Source organism: Corvus hawaiiensis, chromosome 14, assembly GCF_020740725.1.
Source record: "Corvus hawaiiensis isolate bCorHaw1 chromosome 14, bCorHaw1.pri.cur, whole genome shotgun sequence".
NCBI classification, from domain to species: Eukaryota; Metazoa; Chordata; class Aves; order Passeriformes; family Corvidae; genus Corvus; species Corvus hawaiiensis.
The window spans coordinates 5,868,020-5,890,544 of record NC_063226.1 but is presented as its reverse complement, the minus strand read 5'-3'; the positions used below and the strand labels follow the sequence as shown (position 1 = coordinate 5,890,544).

The 22,525-nt window shown below is 54.1% G+C and overlaps 1 protein-coding gene and 1 long non-coding RNA gene across 2 annotated transcripts in view; both read right to left on the bottom strand.

The window, feature by feature from the left end:
* Nucleotides 1-13,794, bottom strand: part of EFNB1 (ephrin B1) — a 48,867-nt gene extending 35,073 nt beyond the window's left edge. The window contains exon 1 of the mRNA XM_048318842.1: nucleotides 13,587-13,794. Coding sequence (XP_048174799.1) covers nucleotides 13,587-13,702 — 116 coding nt within the window. The 5' untranslated portion in view covers nucleotides 13,703-13,794. The remainder of the gene's footprint in view (nucleotides 1-13,586) is intronic.
* A 5,303-nt stretch (nucleotides 13,795-19,097) lies between these two features.
* On the bottom strand, nucleotides 19,098-21,484 carry LOC125333384. Its single transcript, XR_007206836.1, has 3 exons — nucleotides 21,402-21,484; nucleotides 19,939-20,018; nucleotides 19,098-19,330 (listed from the first exon to the last, which is right to left on the bottom strand). It is a non-coding gene; the product is annotated as an uncharacterized LOC125333384 (long non-coding RNA).
* Between the last annotated feature and the right edge of the window lie 1,041 nt (nucleotides 21,485-22,525).

Sequence of the window (22,525 nt, the reverse complement as noted above, 5' to 3'; positions counted from 1 at the left end):
ACCCAACAGGAGGTGAAAAAATGCCCTTTTCCTGACGAAATGAAAGAGCTGAGCCCGGAGCTCAGTGCGCCGAAGGGGGCCAGTGCCCTTTCTGCCGGTGTCTCTCCAAGTCTATCAAAAAGTCCCATTTACATCAAAATGCCCTTCTAGACATGCTTCGATTTTACTTTTCCCCTTTCATCTCCGTCCCCCTCCCACCCCACCTCGCAGCCCCATTGTCCTCGCAGCCCCAGGAGAGGGCCGAGCGCACTGCCAGCGGGAAAGGAACAGGAGAGAAAGAAAAGAGCTGGAAACTAAGAGAGAAGTCGGAATCGCTCCTGGTCCCGCTCCAGCGGGAGCTGTGACCCCATCTCCTCCCGCCTGCTGCTTGGCGGCCGCCCCGGGGGACGGCGCTGGCCGTGTCCCCTCCGCGGGGCCGGGGACTCACTGCCCCAGCCTCCGCTGTCGCCCGGGGCTCTGCTCGGGCTCCGGTGGCCACAGATGGTTTCAGTGAGCTTCAACAAAAGCCTCGGGCAAGGGCTACAGGAGCCACCATCCCGCTCCGCTGTCCCCGGCCAAGCAGCGCCCTGCACACCCCACTCCCAGCACGGAGGCCACTGGTGGCACTGGGAGACCCCGACAAAGCGCTCTGGGCTTGGTCATGACTGCACATCCCAGCTGGCAACGAAGCAGATCGAGTGTTAGCGCTTCACTCTGCAGATGAGTCTTTAAAATGCCAGCGGAGCCAGAACATTTCCACAGGTGCCAGTGCCAGACTCTGCTCTGCCCCTTCGCTGTCCCACCTGTCCTCCTCCAGCAATTTGGATTTACTGAGCTGTTTTCTCCCCCAACCCTGGCCCCGGCAGTGCCACATCCTCCCTCATTTTTCCAAGTCCCTTAAAAGCAGAGGTGCTTTCCCCAGGATGCCAGATGGACACACAAGCCCAAGACTGAAATCGGCTCCTGGTTCCAAGTGCAAACGAGGTTTAACTCCAGTTTAACCCAGTAAAGCCCAGCTCTAGCAGTGCACAGTCCCAATGCCATTCACCAGGCTCTGTCCACCTTGCCTGATACAGAGCTTTTGCAGTCCTCCCTTCCTATTGTCAGCATCTATTTTTAACCCCCAGCATTATTTCTCCCTGTGTGACTTCAGACACTCTCTGGGGACGAGGTGGAATTGCTGAGCTGGTTCCAGGCAAAGTGACTCAACTCTCACCTTCAGAAGCCACACAGGAATCACAGAAGTAAATTTTCCTCCATTCACATTTTCCTTTCTCCTTCCCTCCAAGCTCTGTCTGGGGCTGAAAGCAGGGAAAGCTGCAGGGAGCTAAAGCCTGTGTCCATCAGCAAGAATGTGCGGCAAAGCCATTTTCCTCCCTTTTCTTCCCTGGCACCTTTATAATCAGCTGGATTTACCTCTGTGGCAGTCACCTTGAGAAAAATTCTGCCTCAACTGCTGGTGTAAATGAAGGTTAGAATGGTAACCTTAAAACAGGTGTTATGAGTGGAGCTCCGAGCTGCCAGGCACAGGGAATCTCATGGAGAGAGGCACCATCCCAGCAGAAGGGAGGGAGCAGCATTCCCCTCGGGGGACCCTGGGCCGAGCGCCGGTGCCGATGCTTCATTGCTCCCTTTGAGCTGGTCCTGCTGGCGCCACAGAGCAGCAATTAAGGAGAAGGTCAGCAGCGAAACCCTTCAAGAATCTGTCCCTTCAGGGGAGTATCCAAACAACCCCACCATTTGCAACCTTCTAATTCCTAAAGCGCACAAGCCCAACGCCAACCCAACGCCAAGCACCCGGAGATGCCTCATGGAATGAGGGACACGTGTGCTGCGTCAGCCAGATGTTGACGTTATTTGGCATTAAGAGCCAATAAATAATCATTAATGCTGCTGCAGCAACCAGGCTCTCTGCAAGAAAGCCCAGATGCCAAAAACGCCGTGTTTATGGCACAAGGGGAGGCAGGATCCGGGAGAGCCGCCTGCTGCGCACAATGCAGCCGGCGCTGCCAATTCCAGAGTGTATCCCGGTCCCGCAGCACTCGGTATTCCTCCTGAAGCCCCAGTTCGGGGGCTGGCAGACCTGGGAGAGTCCCCTCAAGCTCGCCTGCTCCCACAGCCACACAGGGTCACACTGGCCACCAGAAGCTGGGGTGACACCAGGAGTCGTGTGGAGGATTCTGAGCTGTCTGACACTGCTCCAGCCAGCCCTGTTTTTTGGGATGACTCCCTGGTTTCGCTCACTGGAGCTGGCAGGACTCTGGAACACACACAGCCCCGCAGACAAGGGGAGGCAGCATCTGGAAGCAATTATCCCAGCACTCTTGTATCTGTCACCCACTCCTTCTGCAAGGAACCATTCCCAGTATCAGCAATCTCTCTGTCATAAACCAGGAAAGGAATTCTTCCCCCTCATCCCAACGAGGCAGTGGAGACTTTCCCGACAGAGGGCAGGGTGGCCAAGGTCCCTCCTGCCAGGTCACAGGAGAATTGGGCACACCAGCGACAGGCACCTGTAGGCACCTTAAGGAGGAAACCCCGCTCAGACAAGGAATACAACAATTTCTCTCCTCTGCCTGTGCCCTGGTACGACGCTGCAGCACTTCCAACATTTTACTTCCAAGTTTGATGTCCCAAAAGCCTCCAACTGTTTTACAGGCATGGATGAACTCCTGGGAGCTCTGTGGGATGGTCCCCATGCCTCCAACGCACCCCATGCAATTCCATCCTCAAACCATGTGCTGCATCCTAAACCAACACGCCTCCAGCCTAAAACCATGTGTTTCCATCCTCAACCCACGTGCCTCCATCCTCAAAGAGGAAAAACAAGGAGGAACAGGCCTTGTCTAGGAGAGCAGGAGGATCCCACAGCCCTTCCCCACCACCCTGAACACCCCCTCCTCAGGCTAAGGAGTCCCTGCATTCTCCCTGGCAATATCCTCATCCCACACGGTGCTCAGGGCACAACAAGCAGCTTGCATCCCAAAAAGAAAACTCAGCCAAGAAGGGCTCGTCGATGGGCACCAGGACTTTTCCAGCTGGCTGGCACGTCCAGCAAACCCCCAGCACCTAAAAAAGGGGCACCCCTGCCCACCATCCTGAGCTCACGAGTTCCACATGCAGCTGAGGGAGGTGGCTCACGAAGACTTTCGTGCCTCTCCTGGATGTTATGAAACCAGGCAGGGAGCATGAAACTGCCTGCCGTGGGTGGGAGCACCCAGGGCTATATGGAGAGCCCGGAGGATTCCTCCATGGTCTGGGAAAGCACGTGGGCTCCCCCACCCCACACACGCCCTCGCAGGGTGGGTTTTTCTTCTGGAGAGACCGGGTGAGCACAAACACCCAGCACAGCCCCACGTGAAGGGGGTAATTAGGGAACAGCATCCAGCGCTCACCATGTCAGGGCAGAGATCAAAAGCAGCATCAAGTATTAAACCTCACCAGGATCGGGAGCTGCTCCTGGGAATGGACTCCTTTGGGCCCCCCCCACCCCATCCCTGCACCCCAGAACCACTCACTGCAGGGAGGGAAAACCAAGGCAACATGAGCAGGCTTTCCTCCATCCCCTACTGCCAGCGAGTCTTCCTGTAGCTCAGGGGAGTGAAAAAAAGAAGGAAAATAGGAAAAAGTTCTTCTACTGCCATTAAATGAGCAGCAGGCACAAAGCTGCAAATGACGGAGCAGGGGGAGAGGGCTGGGGGTCCAGGAAGCACAAGGGACCCTCCTCTCCTTTCCGCTCCCTGCACTGCTTTGCCAGGATGTTGCTGCCTCCATTATTTCAGTAATTAGTTGAGCTGAGGCACTGCTAATGGGGGGCAGGGGAAAGGGGGCACAGGGAAAGGGAGTCACAGGAAAAGGAGGGCACAAACCGGCTGGGATGCACAACCAGATCTCGGCCTCACAAATTTCCATGAAAGAAGAATAATACAAATCTTAAACCCTAACACAGCTGAAGGGGAAATTCCAGCTGCCTCCAGCCCTTCACACTTCCAAGCGCCTTCCTGAAACCCCCATCCAGGCAGGCCTCCTTGGCCCAGTGAGAGGGAAGGGGGCTGTGCATCCCCAGTGGCACTGGGACAGCCCTTCCCACCTCCTGGGGAAGCATCTCCTCCTCCTCCTCCTCATATGCTATGAAGGAAGCTGGGAACAATGGATGCACCAGTGCCAGCTCCGGCAGGGATGGACATTCATGGACCACCCGCCTGGCTGCCCAGGGACAAGGGACAGGCTGGCAGGGACAGCCTGGTGCAGAGGGCACAGGCAGCTGCCAAGGCCCCCTCCCCTTGCCTGGTGTGAGGGGCAGCTCCCTGTCCTGGGAACATGGGGGGAGACACAAGAGGGACACGGGATTCAGCCACTGCAGGCTATGGTCACTGAGGGAGGGGCTGTACAGAGCTCCCCAATCTTCCCCCACCCCAGCTCTTCCCACAGGAGAGGGGGTGCTGGCTGAGCCATGGGCCAGACCTTCTCTTACAAAAATAACATTTCATCTTTTTTTTTTTTTTTTTAATTTCTTCTTTTGAAATAATTGACTAATTGGCCGAGCCCCAGGTCCGTGCTGGGAGTGGATCCCAGGTCTGCTCTTGCATAAAGCGTTTATTAAAGACATCACAGGAGGACAGGAGAGGAGAGGAGGGGAGGGGGGCCAGGCAGAGCCCGGCAGGCCGGGGCGGTGCCCAGAGCACACTGTAAATTTCCCATCGCACCCAGAGGGAGGAAGCCCAAAAGTTAATCCCGATCATCCCCCGCAGCACAGCTCTGCCCCGAGCAGGGCCTGACTCAGCCGGGATGGGCACCACCTGGGGCGGGCATCACCCTGGATAGGCAGCACCCAGGGAGGGCATCCCAGTCCCAGCACCCTCAGAGCGGGGCTGCAAGTACGTGAAAGGGAGGGGGTCCCCCTCCTCTCCTCCCTTTAATCCCCAGCCCCAAAGCAGAGCCCTTTTAGGGGAAAGTGTAACGCAATACCTGGAAAATTTCTCCCACCCGCTCTCCGCTGTCGGCTGCCAAATTTAAAACATATTTGCTGCCTGGCCTTGAAGAAACGTAACCTGCTGCCTAATTCCAACACGTTTATTCTTTGGGGGGCAACGAAAAAATTCACAGAGCCGCTGGTGGCTCCTCTCCTTACACCCCACAGCCCTCGGGGCTGGGAGCTGCCAAAACGCTGCCTGGGAGCCTCCGCCAGCACACACCGGAACGCCAGGAAAGAATGGGAGGGAGGGAGCACTTGCACAGCAAGAGGTTTTTGAGCCCATGTCCATGAGCCCCCAGAATCAGCTGGGGGTGCTACCAGCCAAAAGCCCTTGGAATATGCAACATCCAGGGCAATACAAAACTCCGGAGCATGGGAAATAGGCAGGGACCCGCAGGGAGAGGATCCCCATGCGGAAGCGGAGCCACGCCATCTCCCCTCACAAACGGAGAGCCGTGGGAGCAAGTGGATGCACACACAGCCCCATCCCTCATCCCACCACCCCAGCTCCTCACCAGGAGGAATTTTCTGGCAGGCCAGGGCTGCGAGGGGAGGCTGGAGCAGTGGGAAGGGGCTGGGGGAGGGCACAATGTGTTTAGCAGACTGAGCGATCCGACAGGGTCCATTAAAGGAAACAATTTGTAATACAATAATTATTATGTCGTTTCTCTGGCCTCTTCCCTAAGCCTCCCTTTAAACAGTTCGAGGCTTGAGGGGCCTCTAGAAAGCAGAAATCTGTGGGGCTGAGGGTGCTCCAGTGTCCACACGTGCTGGGATGAGGAAGATGGGATGGATACATGGAGCACTCACTTGCAGCTCTCCATGCAATGGGAGCTCATCCTGATGTGCTCACAATCCTTGAGGGAGCACACGGAACAAAGAGGAACTGCTCCCCAATGCTCCCCAACTGCAGGGGATCATCAGCAGATAAGGGCTCTCTCTGGGAACACCACTGGATGTGGATCCATGCTTGCTCCAACCTGGAGCGAGGCTGGGCCCTGTGGCCGCTCCAGCTCAGCTTTTCTGCTCTGAAGTTCTCGGCCACACATCTGAAGAAAGCGGCGGTAGCGAACAACAGAGCGAGAGCAAGCAACACAAATCCCCGGGATAATGAGCTCGGAGGAGGGAGACGGTGGGCTCTGTCTGAGGAGGGAGCCGTGCTTTTATTGGAGAGGCCTAAAAGGGCTATAAATCCTCGGATTCAAAGGCGAACTCAAGCTCTTTCAAGTCGGAGGAAGGCCTGGGATGTGTCAGCCGGGAGGACTAACCACGCCGCGTCCCCTGCTGAAGTGGCCTCTTCAGCAAAGCCGCGGAGCAGCCCGGGATATTACACCCAGATCCTTTCCATATGCTCCCGGCCGGCCGCAGGCAGGGCACACCGGCATCCCTGCGGCACTGGGAGCCGCCTGACCCCCCGCACAGGAACACTGGCCACCCTGTCTTAATGGGGGAGTCCCTTTGTGCCCATTCCCCTTCCAACCCCCACTGAGAATTTGCCCCCCGAAATCCCAGTGGGAGCAGGGGGCTGCGTCCCTCCCTCTCGCGTTTGGCTGCGATACTACAGCGAGCCCAGACAAAGAGCGCGGAGCCCAGCGCCAGCACATCCCTGCATCCCTCCACATCCAGAGGCTGCCAGCCCCACCTGCCAACCCGCACACCAGGCCGTGCTCCCACGTTTCAGAAATCCATTAAAAGGGAAAAATCAGTGGCAAAGAGGAGACGGCGCCGAGCCTCAGCCCCGCGCGAGCAACCGCAGACGCTTCCCAGCCTAATGAGAAGGAAAACATGGACACACTCTGCGATCAATGGGAATGGTGTAAGGGGGTTTATAGCTCATAAGCCATGAAAAGGCACTTTGCTTTTCCCAAAGTACCTACTCAGAAGAGGTTGGATGGCAAAAGCCAGGCATGGCAGCTGGTGCACAGGGCTGGGCTCATCCCGGCAGGATGCCAGGGGCAAGGAAAGGGACTGCTGGGAAGTGGGATGTTCCTGTCCCATCACCAGCAGTGACGCAGGCCTGGGTGCCACCAAAACCAGCCACGACTCCCAACTAGGGAGGGCACCCACTCCAGGGCTTTGTACTTCCCAAATTCCGGCCTGAAGGTGCTGGGACAGAAGGAGCTGGGACAGCTTGTGTGGCATCTCCCAAGTACCCCACCCCGGCACCTCCATGTTGGCACCAGCAAGGGCCAATCCATGTCAAACCAGGTGACTCCAAGCTTCTCACCACAGCCCAGCCCCAGCAGACATAGCACACATGGATCTCTGTGCAGGCACAGCACCACAGCAGGATAGACCCTTTGGAAAACACCAAGGGGAGTTCATGGCTGGACACCAACCAACCCCCCTGCTCTGCCCTCACACAGCCCCCTTGGAAAAGCCCAGGCCCATGGCCTCTGAAAGGGTGAGCAGCCCACCTGGGAAGGGCCAGCTGCGGGTAGGAAAAGGTTATTCCCGAGCAGCCGAGCCAGGGTTATAAATAGCTGGCATTTTTGAAGTGCAGCTGCTCAGCTCAGCTCAGCTCGGCCGGGGCAGCACTGCCACGCCGGCACCTGAGCCGGCTCGGATCCCGCCTGGGGGCTCCGGCAGGGAGAGCTCACAGAGAAGCCACTGCTCACTGGAACACCACGAGGAACCCTCCAAACCTGTCCCCTCATCCTCCAGGGAGGAGGGACTGGCGGCCCCCAAGCTGTGCTCCAGGGATCGCCTGCAGTCCCCACTCCAGCTCCAGCAGAACCTGCTCCACAGAAGAGCAGGGGCCAGGAAAACCCCACCGCGTGCACAAATCCAGCCTCACCGAGCAGGATGTTTAGCCCTGGCTTTTCAACTCCTCTGGGACCAAGCCTGGACAGGCTGGGGGAGCCAGGAGTGCCAGGATTCCAAGGCTCAGCCACGAGCAGAGAACTGAGGCTCCAACCAGAGATGGGATCCTGAGACTCCGTGAGCTGAGCACCACTGCTCCAACCAGAGACAGAATCCCCAGGCTCCGGCACAGCCACGAGCTGAGCTCTGATGCTCCAATGGGAGATGGAACCCAGAGGTTCCAGCACAGCCCTGAGCAGATCATCAGGGCTCCAACCACAGATGGGATTCCGAAGCTCTGGCACAGCCATGAGCTGGTGATCCACGCAAAGGGCAAGAAAACCCATCCCGAAGGATGCCGGGAGTGCACCAACTCTCTCCAAGAGTAGGAGGACCACCACCACCATCCCCCTCCTGCTCTCCAGAGCAGGATTCTCTGCCACACCACCCAACCCAGAGCAAGGGATGGGAAGGGGAAAAGCATCAGGAAACAGCAGCAAGGAGCTGGGCTCTCCCTCAGCCCTGCACAACAAAAGCCCTGCAGCCGGGCCGCGCATTCCTGCCCAGATGTGACGCCGCGATAGCGCCGAGCAAGTCCTGCTCCTGCTCCTCGATCCCAGCAATCATTAATTAGAGACAGAATGGAATCAGCTTTGTTTCTCCCCACCCTATTCCAGCTGCCAGACTCCAAGTAGCATGTGCTACTGATCGCTCCAAGATGTTTTCCCACCGGAGTCCAGCGCTCCTTGGGCAGACAGGCTTCCCAGCACCACGGCCACTGCTGTGCCGAGGACAGGGTGTGCTGCCACAGGGGCAGGGAGCACAAAGCTATGGGAAAGCCGGGGGGAAGCTGGGACACACAATCCAACATGGAAACAAGGGATCATCTCCACTGCTAAGCCTCTGGTTTACAGGCGACAATCCAAACCGCTCCTGATGGACGTCATGCAAGGGGCTGCTCGTGCGCTCCGGCTCTTTGGGACCCCTGTGATCCCTAAAAACATGGACAGGGCTTGGGGACACCCTGAGTCCCCAATAAAGCCTGTTTGGGGGGCCCCACAGCACCTCGTGAAGCTGCTCAGAGGGACCCCCAGCCCACCCCACCCCACCACCAAGGGCACGGGCACATCCTGCCCTGCCACATCCAGCCCATTTGGGATAAGGATTCAATGGAACAGCTTAGATCCCCCAAAGTGACACAGGAGCTCAGGTGCAGCAGAGAGAAGCAGCCCCCGCCAGCTCCCTGCCAGCCCTTGCCGGTCGGAAATGGCATGGAAGTCCCATGGAAGCCCCGTCCAGCCCCGCTGCCAGGCGGATCCAAGGAGCTGCAGCAGCTGTTTTGCTCCAGAGAAAGCTCCGGCTCCTTTTACAATCAATCAGCCTCCCCATCACGGCTCTTTTTTTCTTTTAAAGGAAGCAGTTAAATCCATTTTATGGAATCCAGTGGTATTTACCCGGCTACTGCAAGAGCCACAGCCCTGCCTTCCCTTTTTTTTAATTTAAGTTAATGAAGTCATTCCCAAACGACCTGCAAGGAGCCCCGGGTGCTCCTTTCCCCCTGGCACAGGGAGAGGGGGAACGCCTCCGGTGAAACGTGGGCTGGGCACGGGGGAGTCTGCTTTGTGGGGAGCAGGAGCTGGGAGGGCTCCCAAAGACCTGGCACCCAGCAAAGGGTCCCCCCCATACCAAAGGGAAACTCCAGCTGGAAAGCAGGCTGGCCAGGCTTGCTTTGCCCAACCCAGCCTTCGGAGATGAAGCAAAGCCCTGGAAAGGCCAAGGTACACATGGGGGCCATGGGATTCTTGATGGGAACACAGAATCCTTAATCCTGGAATGGTTTCGGTTGTGAGAGGACCTCAAAGCCCATCCAGTGCCACCCCCCACTATGGGCAGGGACACCTTCCACTAGCCCAGGTTGCTCCAAGCCCTGTCCAACCTGGCCTCAGACACTTTCAGGGATAGGGCAGCCACAGCTTCTCTGGGCACCCTGTGCCAGAGCCTCCCCACCCTCACAGCCAAGAATTTCTTCCCAATTTCCAATCTAAACTTCCCATCTTTTTAGTTTAAAGCCATTCCCCACCTCTCAGCCTCAGGAAGGGGGAGTCTCCACAAGCCAGAAACGACTTTTAATTAAAAATAAGCAGCGAGTTTTCCCTATTTCCCAAATCCTGACACCACGGAGCGCCTCCTGCACCCACAGCTCCCGTAATTCCATTCCATCTGCTCCGACAAGTGCAATCCCCCCTCTCCGGAGCTCTGGGCCAGCCTTTCCCCTCGGAAACAGCCTTCCCGCAAGCACTTTGTCCCTCGTAAAACGGCATTAAAAGAGGCAAAGATCCGCCAGGCTTCAACCCCAGCGCTGACAGAATTCCATGGGACACCATCATGTCATTAAAGGCGGAATAAAAATACCATGAAGGATTAGAGTTTTGTCTGGGTTTTTTTTTTCCTCTTCCCCTCACCTTTTTTTTTTTTCTTAAATAAATGCATTTGTTTTGTTTTTAACAAGTTCAAAGCTGAGCAAAACTTTCTGGAAGGGGAAGAGGGAAAAGCAGAGGCAAAAGGAGCCGTTCTCTGGAGCTGCGTGGATGATGTGTCCCATTTCCCCCACCTCCTTATTAAAATACTTTCTGGGGAGGCAAATTCCAGCCTGAAATGAATTTTCCAAACCATATTTTATTAGGAATGCTTCCCTTTAACGGTCGGTACAGGAGCCCACCAGGGTCAATATTTCTCCCAAATTACAGACAAGGGAGTTGAGAAAGGATTTAGCCAGAATTCCTCCGGCAATTCCTGGCTGTCCAAGGAGAGCACGCTCCCACCGCCCCCCGGCTGTGCAGCAAAGGGGACGAGTAAATCCCAAAAGCACTTTCCCCAAAGCCCCCCTTGGACACGATGGAATAAATTAAAGCCATATTGCCTCTCCAAGCCCCCTTCCAAAGGGCTCTGAAGGCATCCCAGGGAAAGCTCACTCAGAGGGTGAGCTCATCCCAAGCACAGGTTTGAGACAATTACCACTTTTTCCAACAAAACCATTCCTAGGCCTATTTTTTTCCCTTTTAAGACCCAACATCCTCACAGCGGGAGGTGGGTGATGACTTCACCGCTGGCTTTGGGACACACACCCAGGAGCTGACCTGGGCTTCCCAACCCAGCACACAGCTTAAGCCTAACTTAACTCGATTAGGAAATCATTCCATCTATTGGATGTGTTATCAGCATCCTTCTGATAACACCAGGAGCCCCAGACCTGCTGGTGGAGCTGGAGCCCACAGCTCCCAGCTGCCCAGAAAGGGCAGGAAAATATTTTCCTTATTTACAGCAATCGCACTGAGGCCAGCCGGGCCCGGAGCACCATGCTTGCTCCTCGGATCCGTTGGAAAATTCCACTTAGCTGTGTTATTTTTAAAGGCTTTAGCTCTCTTTACTCTAAAAACAAGAGTTAAAGCTCGGCAGAGTGGGATGGGGGCTGGCACAGCCCCGGCATCGCCCCAGGAAGGGGCTTGGAAGCCCAAGGTACAGTGGCGAAGGGTTTTCATGGATCTATCCGGAAGATAATCCCGGTCCAACCAAGAGCATGACTTTTCCTCCAGGTGGAGACGGACTTTGCCCAGCACACCAATCCCCAGACTGGTTTCCTCAACTGGGTTTGCTGGGAGCAGTCATGCGGAGGCTCTGCCCGATGCCACGCTCCAAAGCTCGGAGCTGGGAAAGTAAATCCCAGACACGAGGATCCAGGGTCGCTCCGCAGGGGCACAGACTGGAGGGATCTGAATGGGATCGCGGCCGGGCCCCAACAATCCCCACCGAGGCGAAACACTTCCATGGGTTTTGCCCGTGCACGTCCCGGCAAAGCCATTCCTGGGTGGAAACGCCGACATTTCGGGCGCTTCCCACTCTCTCCTGTCCCTGTGGCGATACAGGGATGGAGAAGCACCCACAAGAGCAGCTCCACATCCCCAGAAAGCTGTGCCCAGGGCGGACAACCTCCGAGCTCCAAATCCAGGGACAACCGAGAGCAGACAAACCCTAAACTCCAAATTCCCGGAGAGTGGGCAACCACCAATCTCCAAACTGGGGGAGAACTGAGGGTGGAAAAGCACCGAGCTCTAAACTGGGTGAGAAGCGAGGGCAGACAAACACTAAGATCTGAATTCGGGGAGAACAGAGAGTGGGCAGCCAGTGAGTTCCAAACTGGAAGCACACAAACTCTGAGCTCTGAACTGGGGAAAACCAAGGGTGGACAACCCCAATCGCTGAATTCAGGGAGAACTGAGAGCGGGCAACCACCGAGATCCGAACTGGGGGAAAACTGAAGCCAGACAACGTCTGAGCTCTGAACTAAGGGTGAACTAAAGGCAGAAACCACTGAGCTTCAAAAACTGGGAGCAGAAAACCACCAAGCTCCCAATTCGGGAAAACCAAGGAACCCCTCGAGCTCTCCCTGGACACCCCAGGGAGGGACATCTCCAAGCCCACCACTCCAGGGCTCAGTGGGAAGTCCTGGTGTGTCACCTCTGCGCCAGCCGATGGCCATGGCCTCCTCCCAACTTCCCAGGCCTCGGCAGCTCAAGGAAAACGCAGGATAAGGACGGGAAGCAGGGTGACATGGCATCCCCCACCACCAAACCGGAGCCGCCTCCACCTCCAGCTGCCTTTTCCCAAATAAAAACTCTGTTTTCTGGAACCAATTTGCCTGCCCCTCGCCAAGCTCACGAATCCAGCGGGGCAATTCCCGAGGGAAAAGGCTCTCTCCGCTCCCAGCCAACTGACACAACTCCCAAAGAAAGGAAAAACACACCGAGGAGAACGAAGTGACAGAGCCGCTGTCCCGGCGCTTCCAGAGCTGGGGACACACAAAGTGTGCCTGCAAAGTTCCTTCCCCTTCCCCCCCACAAGAAACCAAGGGAATAAACATTTGGTTGGAATACGTGTCCAGGCAGGAAGGCTGTCCAAATTGTTTCGGTTCTTTCCAACCCTCAAAAACTCTTTGGATTATTTTTGGGTTATTTTTTGCCCTGAGAAGTGTGGTGGGAAAAAAAAAAAAAGGGCAGGCTAAAGGCAGGAATTTTTTGAAGGGAGAAAGGGGTAAGATAAATAAACATTCCATGATCTACAAGATAAAGCTGAGCAAGGGCCACCGACCCATCCTGACCACCAGCCCCGGGGTAGGGGCGACCGAACACCCCCCACTCCTCCTCCTCGCCCTTCATATTGCTCCTGCACGGCGGCCGCGTGCACATCCATATATTTATATAAAAATATATAAATTTATAGAATTTAGGTGTCTGTACAGGCGGAGCAGCCCCACCGCCCGCTTTGTTCGGACCCAGCCCGAGGTGGAGGCGGAACGACTCCCCTCGCCTTCCTCCGCGGCTGATTTCGGATGAGAAAACCCAGAAAGAAAAAATTTTTAAAAAGGTAATAAATCCAAACGCTGGAGGGAAGCGGCGATCCGTGGGGAAAAAAAATGAGGCGTGAAAAATGAAAAAAAAAAATTAAAAATCAAGAAACAAAACGTGGTTTTCAAAAATAAAAATGGATTTCAAGAGAGGAAAAGCTGCAAAAAGCAAACGCATAGTTAAAAACGGAGGGGAAAAAATGAAAGGAGTTTTTTTTTTTTAGTACGGAAAGCAGCGCGGCACCGCGGGTCCGTCCTCAGCCGGGGGTCGCTCCGTCCGCCGCCCGCAGCCTCCAGGCGCGATTTTTCCTTAAAAACCTCGCTGTTTCCGTTAAATTCGCATTTAGAACGCGGTTTCGATGCCTTTTTCCCCGCGGGGGGTGCGAGGCGCGTCCCTCCCGACCCCCCCCCTTCTCTCGCCGCACGTACTTGGGGTTCGCGGAGCTCCACGACACCGGCTCCAGGCTCTTGGCGAGCGGCGCGGCGAGACGGCACAGGGCCAGCAGGACACCCAGCAGCCACCGCCCGCCGCGGGGCCGCGCCATCGTCCCTCGGCGGCGGGACGGGCCGGGCGTCAGGCGCCCATCACGCTCCGCCGCCGCCTCCTCCCGCTCCGCTCCCGACCCGCCGCCTCCGCCCGCCCTGCACCGACTGAGGCGCCGCCCGCCGCGGCAGACGCTCTACCCCTCCGCGCAGGCAGCGGCGCGGACAGCCCGGACCAGCGGCCAATGGCTGAGCGGAGCGGGGGGGGGCCTTGAGGGAGGGCACGCCCATTGTGGGTTCTTAAGGGGAGTGCGGAGGATTTTTGCCTTTTTTTATGCCCCTCCCCCGGTTGCCCGCCGTTGCTACCGGGTTACTGGGGGGAGGGTGAGGAGGGGACAGCGTTGGGGACGAGCTGGCAGAGCGCCGCTGTGGGCGCCTCCTCGGCCCGGCCCCATCCCCGTCGAGCCCATCACCCCCTCCGCTGCGCGCCGCGCTTGGCCTCGCCCTCCCCCCTCAGCCGCGATCCTAGAGCGCCCCCCAGCGGACGCCGCTGGCTAGGCCCGAAGCGGCGGCGGAGCCGGAACGGAACGTGAATATTGCATTAAATATTCCATTAAATATCTCAGTTGGGAGGGGTTTAAAGGAGTTGGACCGGTTTGGGACTTCTTTCCAGCGGATTGCAGGGTATTTACATTTTTTAAGAAATTTATTGAAGTTTTTCTAATTTTTAAAAACTTTTTCGAGGCTTTTTCAACGATTTTTTCAGATTTTTTCCTCATTTTAAAAAAAGATTTTCCACTTCATGGACGTTTTGGAGGGTTTTTAAAAGAATTTAAAGTATTTTTTATTTTTTTCGAGGGATTTTTTAAAGCTCTTCCAATATTTTTGGACTTTTTTCGAGGGTTTTTAAAAAATTTGTGTGTTTTTGGGATTTTTTGAGGCTTTTTCAGTTTTTTTAAACTTTTTTTTTTTTTCAGGCTTTTAAAAGATTTTTAAATTCTTTTTACTTTTTCTGAAGTTTTCTTTTAAGTCTTTTCTGACTTTTTTGCCTTTGTTTAAAGAATTTTTTTTTTAAATATTTTAGACTTTTTAAAGTGTTTTGAAAATATTTTTCCTTTCACCACTTTTTTTTAAGATTTGGGTATTTGTCTACTTTTTTACAGGGTTTTTAATTTTTTTTCCCAGATTTTTGATTTTTTAAACTCTTTTGAAGAGTATTTTTTATGTATTTTTTCAGTTTTCTGATTGGTTTCTCTTTTTTACTATTTTGGAATTTTTTTTGCTGCTTTTTTATTTTCTTTTTAATTCTTCGAAAGTTTTTTATTTTTTCGAGGTCTTTACATTTTTTAAACCCTCTTAAGTCTACGTGATTTTTTCTTTTTTTTTTTAGTTTGGGGTTTTTATTGTAGTTTTTGGAGGTTAGGGATGGTTTTTAGGGGTTGTTTTTAGATTTTAAATTTTTTTCCCAAGGTTTCTTGATTTTTTGTTTTTGATCTTCCGATTTTTTTTTTTTTTTAACTTTTTAATTTTTTTTTCCTTTCCAGAATTGTTTGGAGCTTTTCTTTCTTAATTTTTTTTTTAAACGTTTTAAAAGTTTCTTTTCTGTTGGAAGCATTTTGAGGTTCCTTTAAAATTTTGTTTAAAGTGGGTTCTTCATTTCTGTGGCAATTTTTTTTTTTGCCTTCTGGACTTTTTGGAGTTTCTGTTATTTTTTAATCGTTTTTTAGTTTGGCCGTGGGGAGGGGGGAGCCAAAATCCAGAATTAATTTTCTTCCTATTAAGAAAATCTTTGGAGTCACTTCACTTTCTATTACAAGAACAATAATAAACCCCTTTGGAGTTGGTTTAATTTCTATTAATAAAATAAAACCCCTTCCCGAGTCTGTTCACTTTTTATTAAGGAAATTTAAAAAAAAACCCTCAAGTCAGTTCCTTTCTATTACAAAAATAAACCAACAAATTTTGGCGTGGCTTTCATTTGTCTTGAGAAAATTGAAAAACAAACAAAAAAGTCACTTTTGAGTACAAAAATAAACCAAAACACCCCCGAGTCCCTTCAGTTTTTATTTTAAAAATTCAAATTAAAGCTCAAAAATTTCAAAAAATGGTGGGGTCTGTTCAGTTTCTGTTGAGAAAATTATATAAAAAAAAAGATAAAATCGGGGTCAAATTGGCTCCATATTAATAAAATTTATTTTAAAGTCAAAGTTTTAAATGCGATTTTTCTACTTTTTCCATGCAAACCCCAAGTTGGGGGTGGCACATGGAGTGTAGGGGCTCCCTGGGCACAGGGAGCAGCGGGATTTGGGCTCTTCTGGAGCCATCCTGACCCGAAGGAGAAGGAAATACCTGAGGAAGGAGGGAAAAAAACATCCAAAAATTTGATTTTTTTATATATTTGAGCACCCAGCTGGGTCCTGGGAGAGGGGCCTTGGATCCCTGCCCACTCCTGGCTCATTCCCTGCCTGTTCCTGGCTCTCCCTGCCTGCTCCTAGCCCATTCCCGGGTCTCTCTGGCCATTCCCTGCCTGCTCCTGGTCCATTCCCTGCCCATTCCTTCTTTCCCTGCCCTCTCCCTGCCCATTCCCTGTCCATTCCTGGCTCTTCCTGCCTGTTCCCGGCTTTCCCTGCCCATTCCCTGCCCACTCCCGGCTCATTCCCTGCCCGTTCCTAGCCCATTCCCGGGTCTCTCTGCCCATTCCCTGCCCATTCCTTCTTTCCCTGCCCTCTCCCTGCCCATTCCCTGCCCATTCCTGGCTCTTGCTGCCTGTTTCCGGCTTTCCCTGCCCTGTCCCTGCCCGTTCCCACTCTCCTGCCCCTCCATCCCTGCCGGTGACATCAAGCCCTGTTGCCATGGCAATGCCGCTCTCCCGGCACAGGCTCAGGTGGGGATCCAGAGCCGGGAATCCTATGGAAAGGAGGATGATGTCCCCACGGCTCCCCTGTGCCCAACTTCCCCCGGCGAGGAGGGCACAGGATCCCTTCGGGAACACTTTGGGATCAGACTCCATCACCTCGACCCAATGGGGACAAATTTGGGGCTGTGGATCCTTGGGATGAGGGCAGGAGCAGGTGAGCCAGGCACAGGTGAGCCAGGCACGAGCTTCCAAAGGTTACCACTTCATGGAGAGTTCCATAGCACAGCCACACCTGGCACGCCGGGAAAAACCCGGATTGTGGCCTCTGCCCACTCTGGAATGTGTCAGCGACACCAAAGCAAACACCTGTAACGAGGGAGAGGCCCCGTGGAATGGGAACAGGTCTCATCCAGGGCAGTGGGACACCTTGGAGAGGTGGGAATCAGTCTGGAAGAACGGGGATAACCTGCTCCCAGCCCTCCCCACGTTGTCCCACAGCAGGAAACACCTGCCCAGGGAAGCAGAGCGCTAGTTCTTCCCACCCAGCCAAGGGAAGGAATCGGTGGTGCCCAACCAGGGCAATTCCTTGCATGGTTCGGGGTAAAAAACCCCAATAAATTAAGTGGGAAATGGTTCCCAGCCTCAGGTGCAGCGGTGACACTGGGATCTGGGCTGGGCTCTGGGCTGGAGCAGGAGGGGATCCATATCCTGGGGGGCTGAGCCAGGGGGTTCTGAGCAGGTCCAGGGGACAACAACCCCCCATCCATGTCCAAAATCCCAGGCGTGGTGGGTGATCCTGGTGCTTCCACGAAGAGTCACCGGGATTTCCATCTCCCTTCCCTTTTCCTGCCCTGCTTCTGCCCCGCTATTCCTGGGGCTATCATGGACATTCCCACGTGGGTGTCACAGGTTTTGGGGGACTCAGCTCCCACACAGCTCCATCCTGGGGTGCTGCTCCAGGCTCCCATTCCATGAGCAATCCAAAAGCCACCCACAGACCTGGTGTTCCCCGGAGTCCTCACCTACAGCTGGGGAGGGACAAAAAAAGGCATCTCTGAATTCCCAAATTCTTCACCTTTTTGGGGCCCAGGAGCTGCCTCGTGTCCTATCCATGCCCCCTTCCCGCACATCCCACTGTGCCCTTCCTGCACTGTGTGGATTCTGGACTCTTGGCTTCCCTCTCCTCCCTTTTCACCTCCCTTGAAACCTCATTAAAACAACATTTTTGGGAATGATCCGGGTGATTTTCCCTCACCTGCTCCATTCTAAAGGGACTGGAATGGTGACACGCGGCATCATTCCCAAAATTCCCGGTTCTCCTGCCTCCCCTGCCACTGGCAGAGTCTCTCTGAGCCCAATCAGCCCCTCATCAAGTGATGAGCTGCAGCCCAATGTATTCCACAGCCACTTCACATTTAAATAACCTGAGAAATTTCTGAGTGGAAAAAAAAATAGAAATGGGATAAAACAGAGTGAAAAAAAAAAAGGAAAAGAAAAATTCGGCTGAACACCAGGAAAAAGTGCTTAGTGCAGAAATCCGGGGGATGGTTCCCCCAGGAAAGCTCTGGAGTTATTTAAAACTCACCTAAATAAAACATCGGTGGGGAATAAACCTCTCTCATCCCAAAGGCACCGTGGGACCAGGGAGAGATTCCCCCTAAGTGTTTTCTAGGATGAAAGGGATGAGATCCCACCGGGCTGGCACGTGTACCCCAACACCCTCGCAGAGGCGTGGCCCCTCTCCCTGGAAAGTGCTTTTCCAAGGAGCCCTGCACAGATGGGGCCAAAATTTGTGATTAACCCAAGTCTCTATAAAACAACAACAAAAAAAAACTCAGGGATTTTTTGAAGGATGTGGAATGCATGGAGACATCCAAAGAGCCGTGTACCCATGGAATAACAGCCAGCCAGGCAGGATGGGTGCCAGGGAAGCAGTGAAATCAGAGCATCAAACCCAGCCACGAAGGTGATGTCAAGGATTCGCCTTTCCCGTGATTTATCCCATCATTCCCGCGCTCAGGCTCCGGGAATCTTGCACCTTCTGCAGATGTGTTGCCTGATTAAAGTGATGCAACATTTTTGCTGGCTGTGTCACCGGATTTCAATTTTAAAAAGCCCCATATTCCACCTGGAAATCCAGGCGCTTCCCACCTGCCCCAGGAGGAGAGGGAAAGGGGGAGCTGGGGGTGTTTAATCCATCGGGAAAGGACAGAGCAGGGAAATGCAGCAGCACGAGGCCATGGGGCTCCAGAGGAAAATTTTATGGGGCTGAGAAGTCGCTGCATAATAGGCTGGGGAAGGAAGTATTAAAATCTTTAACCGGTTTTCAGAGCTGCAATAATTAAGGTGTTGCAAGCTGCAATTGCCTGGAAAAAAAAAAAATCCAAAGGCAGGGAATAAGATTTCTATCGCTTCTAGAAGTGGCCACTCATGGATTTGGGGTTTAAAAAAAAACATTAAAGAAAAAGAATAAAACCCTGCAAGAAAGGGAAAAATTCAAAGGTGGCTGGAAAGGGGTTGGGCTGGCGATGGAAAGTGGGAGGTGGGGGAGCAGCTGTCGGCACTGGGAAGTCAGGGAAGCATTGTCTGGAGTCCAGCACTTTAATCAGGAGTTTTAATGGAACTGGAGTAGAGGTTTAATCCTAAACATCCTCACTGGAGCTGCTCCCTTTCCTCCGGACCTCTGGGAAGGGAGGAATACTGGCTTCAACGAATGAGGCCACAGAAATGGGTGAGAGAGGCCGAATTCCCTCCTGGCTCTGTCTTCCCACTGCTCTCCAGGGCAGGACACATCATTCCCCACCTCCAGCAAATCCGTGGCTTTGGCTGTGCCCTGGAAAAGAGCAGAGTGGGGCTGAGGGCTGACAAAGGGGCAGGGAAGGGACAACAAAAACCACAAGAAAAATCCCTGGCAGGCAGCTGGTGCCACCCTAAACATGGAGTGAGGGCAACAGAGGGGTCCTGAGCATCCAGAGATTCCCAGAAAACCAAGCGATGCATCCTAAAAACCCCATCAGAAGTGAATCACCTCACTCTTGTAAGAACAAAGGTGAGGGGTGCGACATGCTGGGGAGCTGCCTTTAACTCTTCGACTGTTATTGTTGAAAATATCAGGAAAATGCCTCAAATTGGCTGGAGAAGGAGAAGCCCTGAAGTGGGAGATTCCACGAGGAATATGGTGGGAAAAGGAACATCTATAGATATATATTAATGTGTGTGTGTATATCTATATATATATATATACATACATGTAATTTTATAAATAGATATGTGGGTATATATGCATCAGTATATATTTGTATGTGGATATATATGAGTTTTATATATTTATATGTGGTCTATGCCTTTTTATATGTTTATATATTATATATGTGTATTTTATATACATTTTTATGTGTCTTTTTATATATTTATATATATATAAGGTAGCAATGTACCCACTCGTGCAGAGCTTGCTGGAGGAGGCGGGAATATCCAAGGGGACACAGCCGAGGTCATTCCTTAACATCTCCCTTAATGACCTGCAAAAGGCACCAGCAGCTCGTTAATGACCTGGCAGGGAAGATAAGCAGCTTGTCGCTGGAATTCCCGCTGAAATTCCCGCCGCTATCCCGGTGTGCGGAGCCGGCCGTCCTTCCACAGGCAGGGAGACATGAAAGGGGCCTGAATAGCCAGAAAGGAGCACAGGAAACGCCATGGTTTTGTTAGCGGGGGGAAAAAAATAAATCTAATCGGGTCTATCTGGGGCGAGCGATTAAAAATTTGTTGGAGCGGGAGCGCGGCAGCGGCACCTCGGGAAAATCCGCGGGGTTTAATATGCAGCTATGCCGGAGCTCTCCTCATCCACCTCTCCCGGGGAAAACACAAAGTGCATTTTCAGGTCACCGAGCCAGAGAAAGAAGGAGAAGCCCCAAAAAGGAGCAGAAGCTGAAGGAATGCTGTGTAAGCCGAGATTTTCAAACACATGGATCTGTTTTCTTTGGAGCGCCAGCGGCCAGGGGAAGTCGCAACTGCAGACAGAGCTCCCGCGGGGTTTGAACACCAAAGGAAAAGTGGTGGAGGGTGGCAGAGGAGCAGGAGGTGACCTAGGGCTGTGTCCTATCCCAGGGGAAGTGCCGAGAGCCCGAGGCAGTGCCGGGACACGCGGCTGCCGGGGGATGGCCCAAGGCATCGCCCCCACCAGGGCTGTTCCCCCGCCTGCCCTGGCCTCCGCTCCTTGGCCGGGGTGGAAAATCCAAGTGCTGCTGTCCCCAGGACCAGATTCGCTGTCCCCAGGTCCAGACCCGCTATTCCCGGGGCCGGATCTTCCTTTCCCAGTGCCACACCTGCCATGCCCAGGGCCAGACCTACCATTCCCAGGACCAGACCTTCCGTCCCTAGGATGAGACACTCCACTTCCAGTGTCACCATTTCCATCCTCGGTGTCACAGCTTCCATCCCCAGGGTCAAACTCACCATCCTCACGGTCAGACCTGCCATTCCCAGTGCCAAACCTTCCATCCCCAGGATCAGGCTTTCCATCTCCAAGGTCAAATCTGCCATTCCCACTGCCACACCGGCCGTCTCCAGTGCCCCATCTCCCATCCCACACCTGATCCCCAGTGCCAGAGCTGATCCCCAGTGTCACACCTTCCCTCCCCAGTGTCCCACGTGCCATCCCCAGGATCAGAGCCCGTATCTTGGCACGACAGCTGGTTCCTGCCAGCTGGATGCAGGAGGCTGGGGAATGCCGTGTGTGGCCACACGGGCACGGTGCTGCTGCAAGAGGGACCTGGAGGGAGAGGAGTTGGACGGGCTGAGCTCTTCTCCCAGCTCCCAAGCGGAGGGCAGCCCCCCGGGGCAGGGTCCCGCCGAGCTCCCGGCACGTCCCCACCCGCGTGCCCCGAACGAGCCGGTGATCTCACGTGAATGAGCTCAGAGCTGGCTTCGTCCTGCCAGGATTTACATGGGAGGCTCCAGAGAGTCTGTGTGTACTCACAAGCCTCCCGCCGAGAGCCACAGCTCTCCCCGAGGGGAGGAGGAGCGGGGCTCCCTTTCCTGCTTCCCCACCCTGCCCTGCCAGCTCAGGCTCCTGGCAGCCCGCCTGCTCCGGGCGGCCCACGCTGCTTCCCGGGCGGCTGCGGGAGCCGGGACAGGGAGATCCAGCCCCCTGGACCCCTCACTGCTGCACCCCTGTGCCCTCGTACCCCTGTACCCTGCGCTCCTGCTCTCCTCTGCTCCTGTATCCCTGTGCCCCTGAATCCACGTGGTGCTGCATCCCTCCATTTCTGCATCCCTGCATCCTCACAGTCCTGCACCCAAGCACCCCTACACTCCTGTACCCCCTGCAACCCTGCATCCCTGTATCCCTACATTTCTGTGTCCTTGCATCCCTGCATCCCTGAATCCTGTCTCCCCTCTAATCCCCCGCATCCCCACAGCCCGCACATCTGCACACCTACACCCCTGCACTCCCTGTACCTCCCGTCATCCCTGTGCCCCTGCATCCCTGTGCCCCTGCATTCCTGTGCCACTGCATCCCTGTGCCACTGCATCCCTGCCTCCCTGCATCCCCTCACACTGCACCGCTGCATCCCAACATCCCAATACCACTGCATCCCTGAATCCTTGCATCCCCCACGCCCCATCCCCACCCCTGCAGGACCCAGGAGGGGATCTCACTTTCCCACAGAGCACAAGGCTCTACATTCCTCCCATTCAGGTGGGTCATGGCTCTGTGATTCCCACTCGGACATCGCTCCATGCCCCGCTGCAGTTTTTGGGGATGCAGCTCCGTGGTGCCGCTGCTTTTCCAGCCCCGCTGGCTCCCTGTGAGGAGCAGGATGGGCTGAAAGGCAGAAGAAGAAAGTGGAGAAATTCAGTTTTATCTCTCAGCAATCGCAAAAAGGGATAAACTGAACATCCTGAGCAGTTGCAGCGCTACTTTTGTGGGGCTGGTAATTTGTGACAGTGAAGATCACTGGAAATATCTTAATTAATGTTTATTTTGATGGCTGTGTAGGTTTGGGGTGACGTGTCCCTGAGTCTG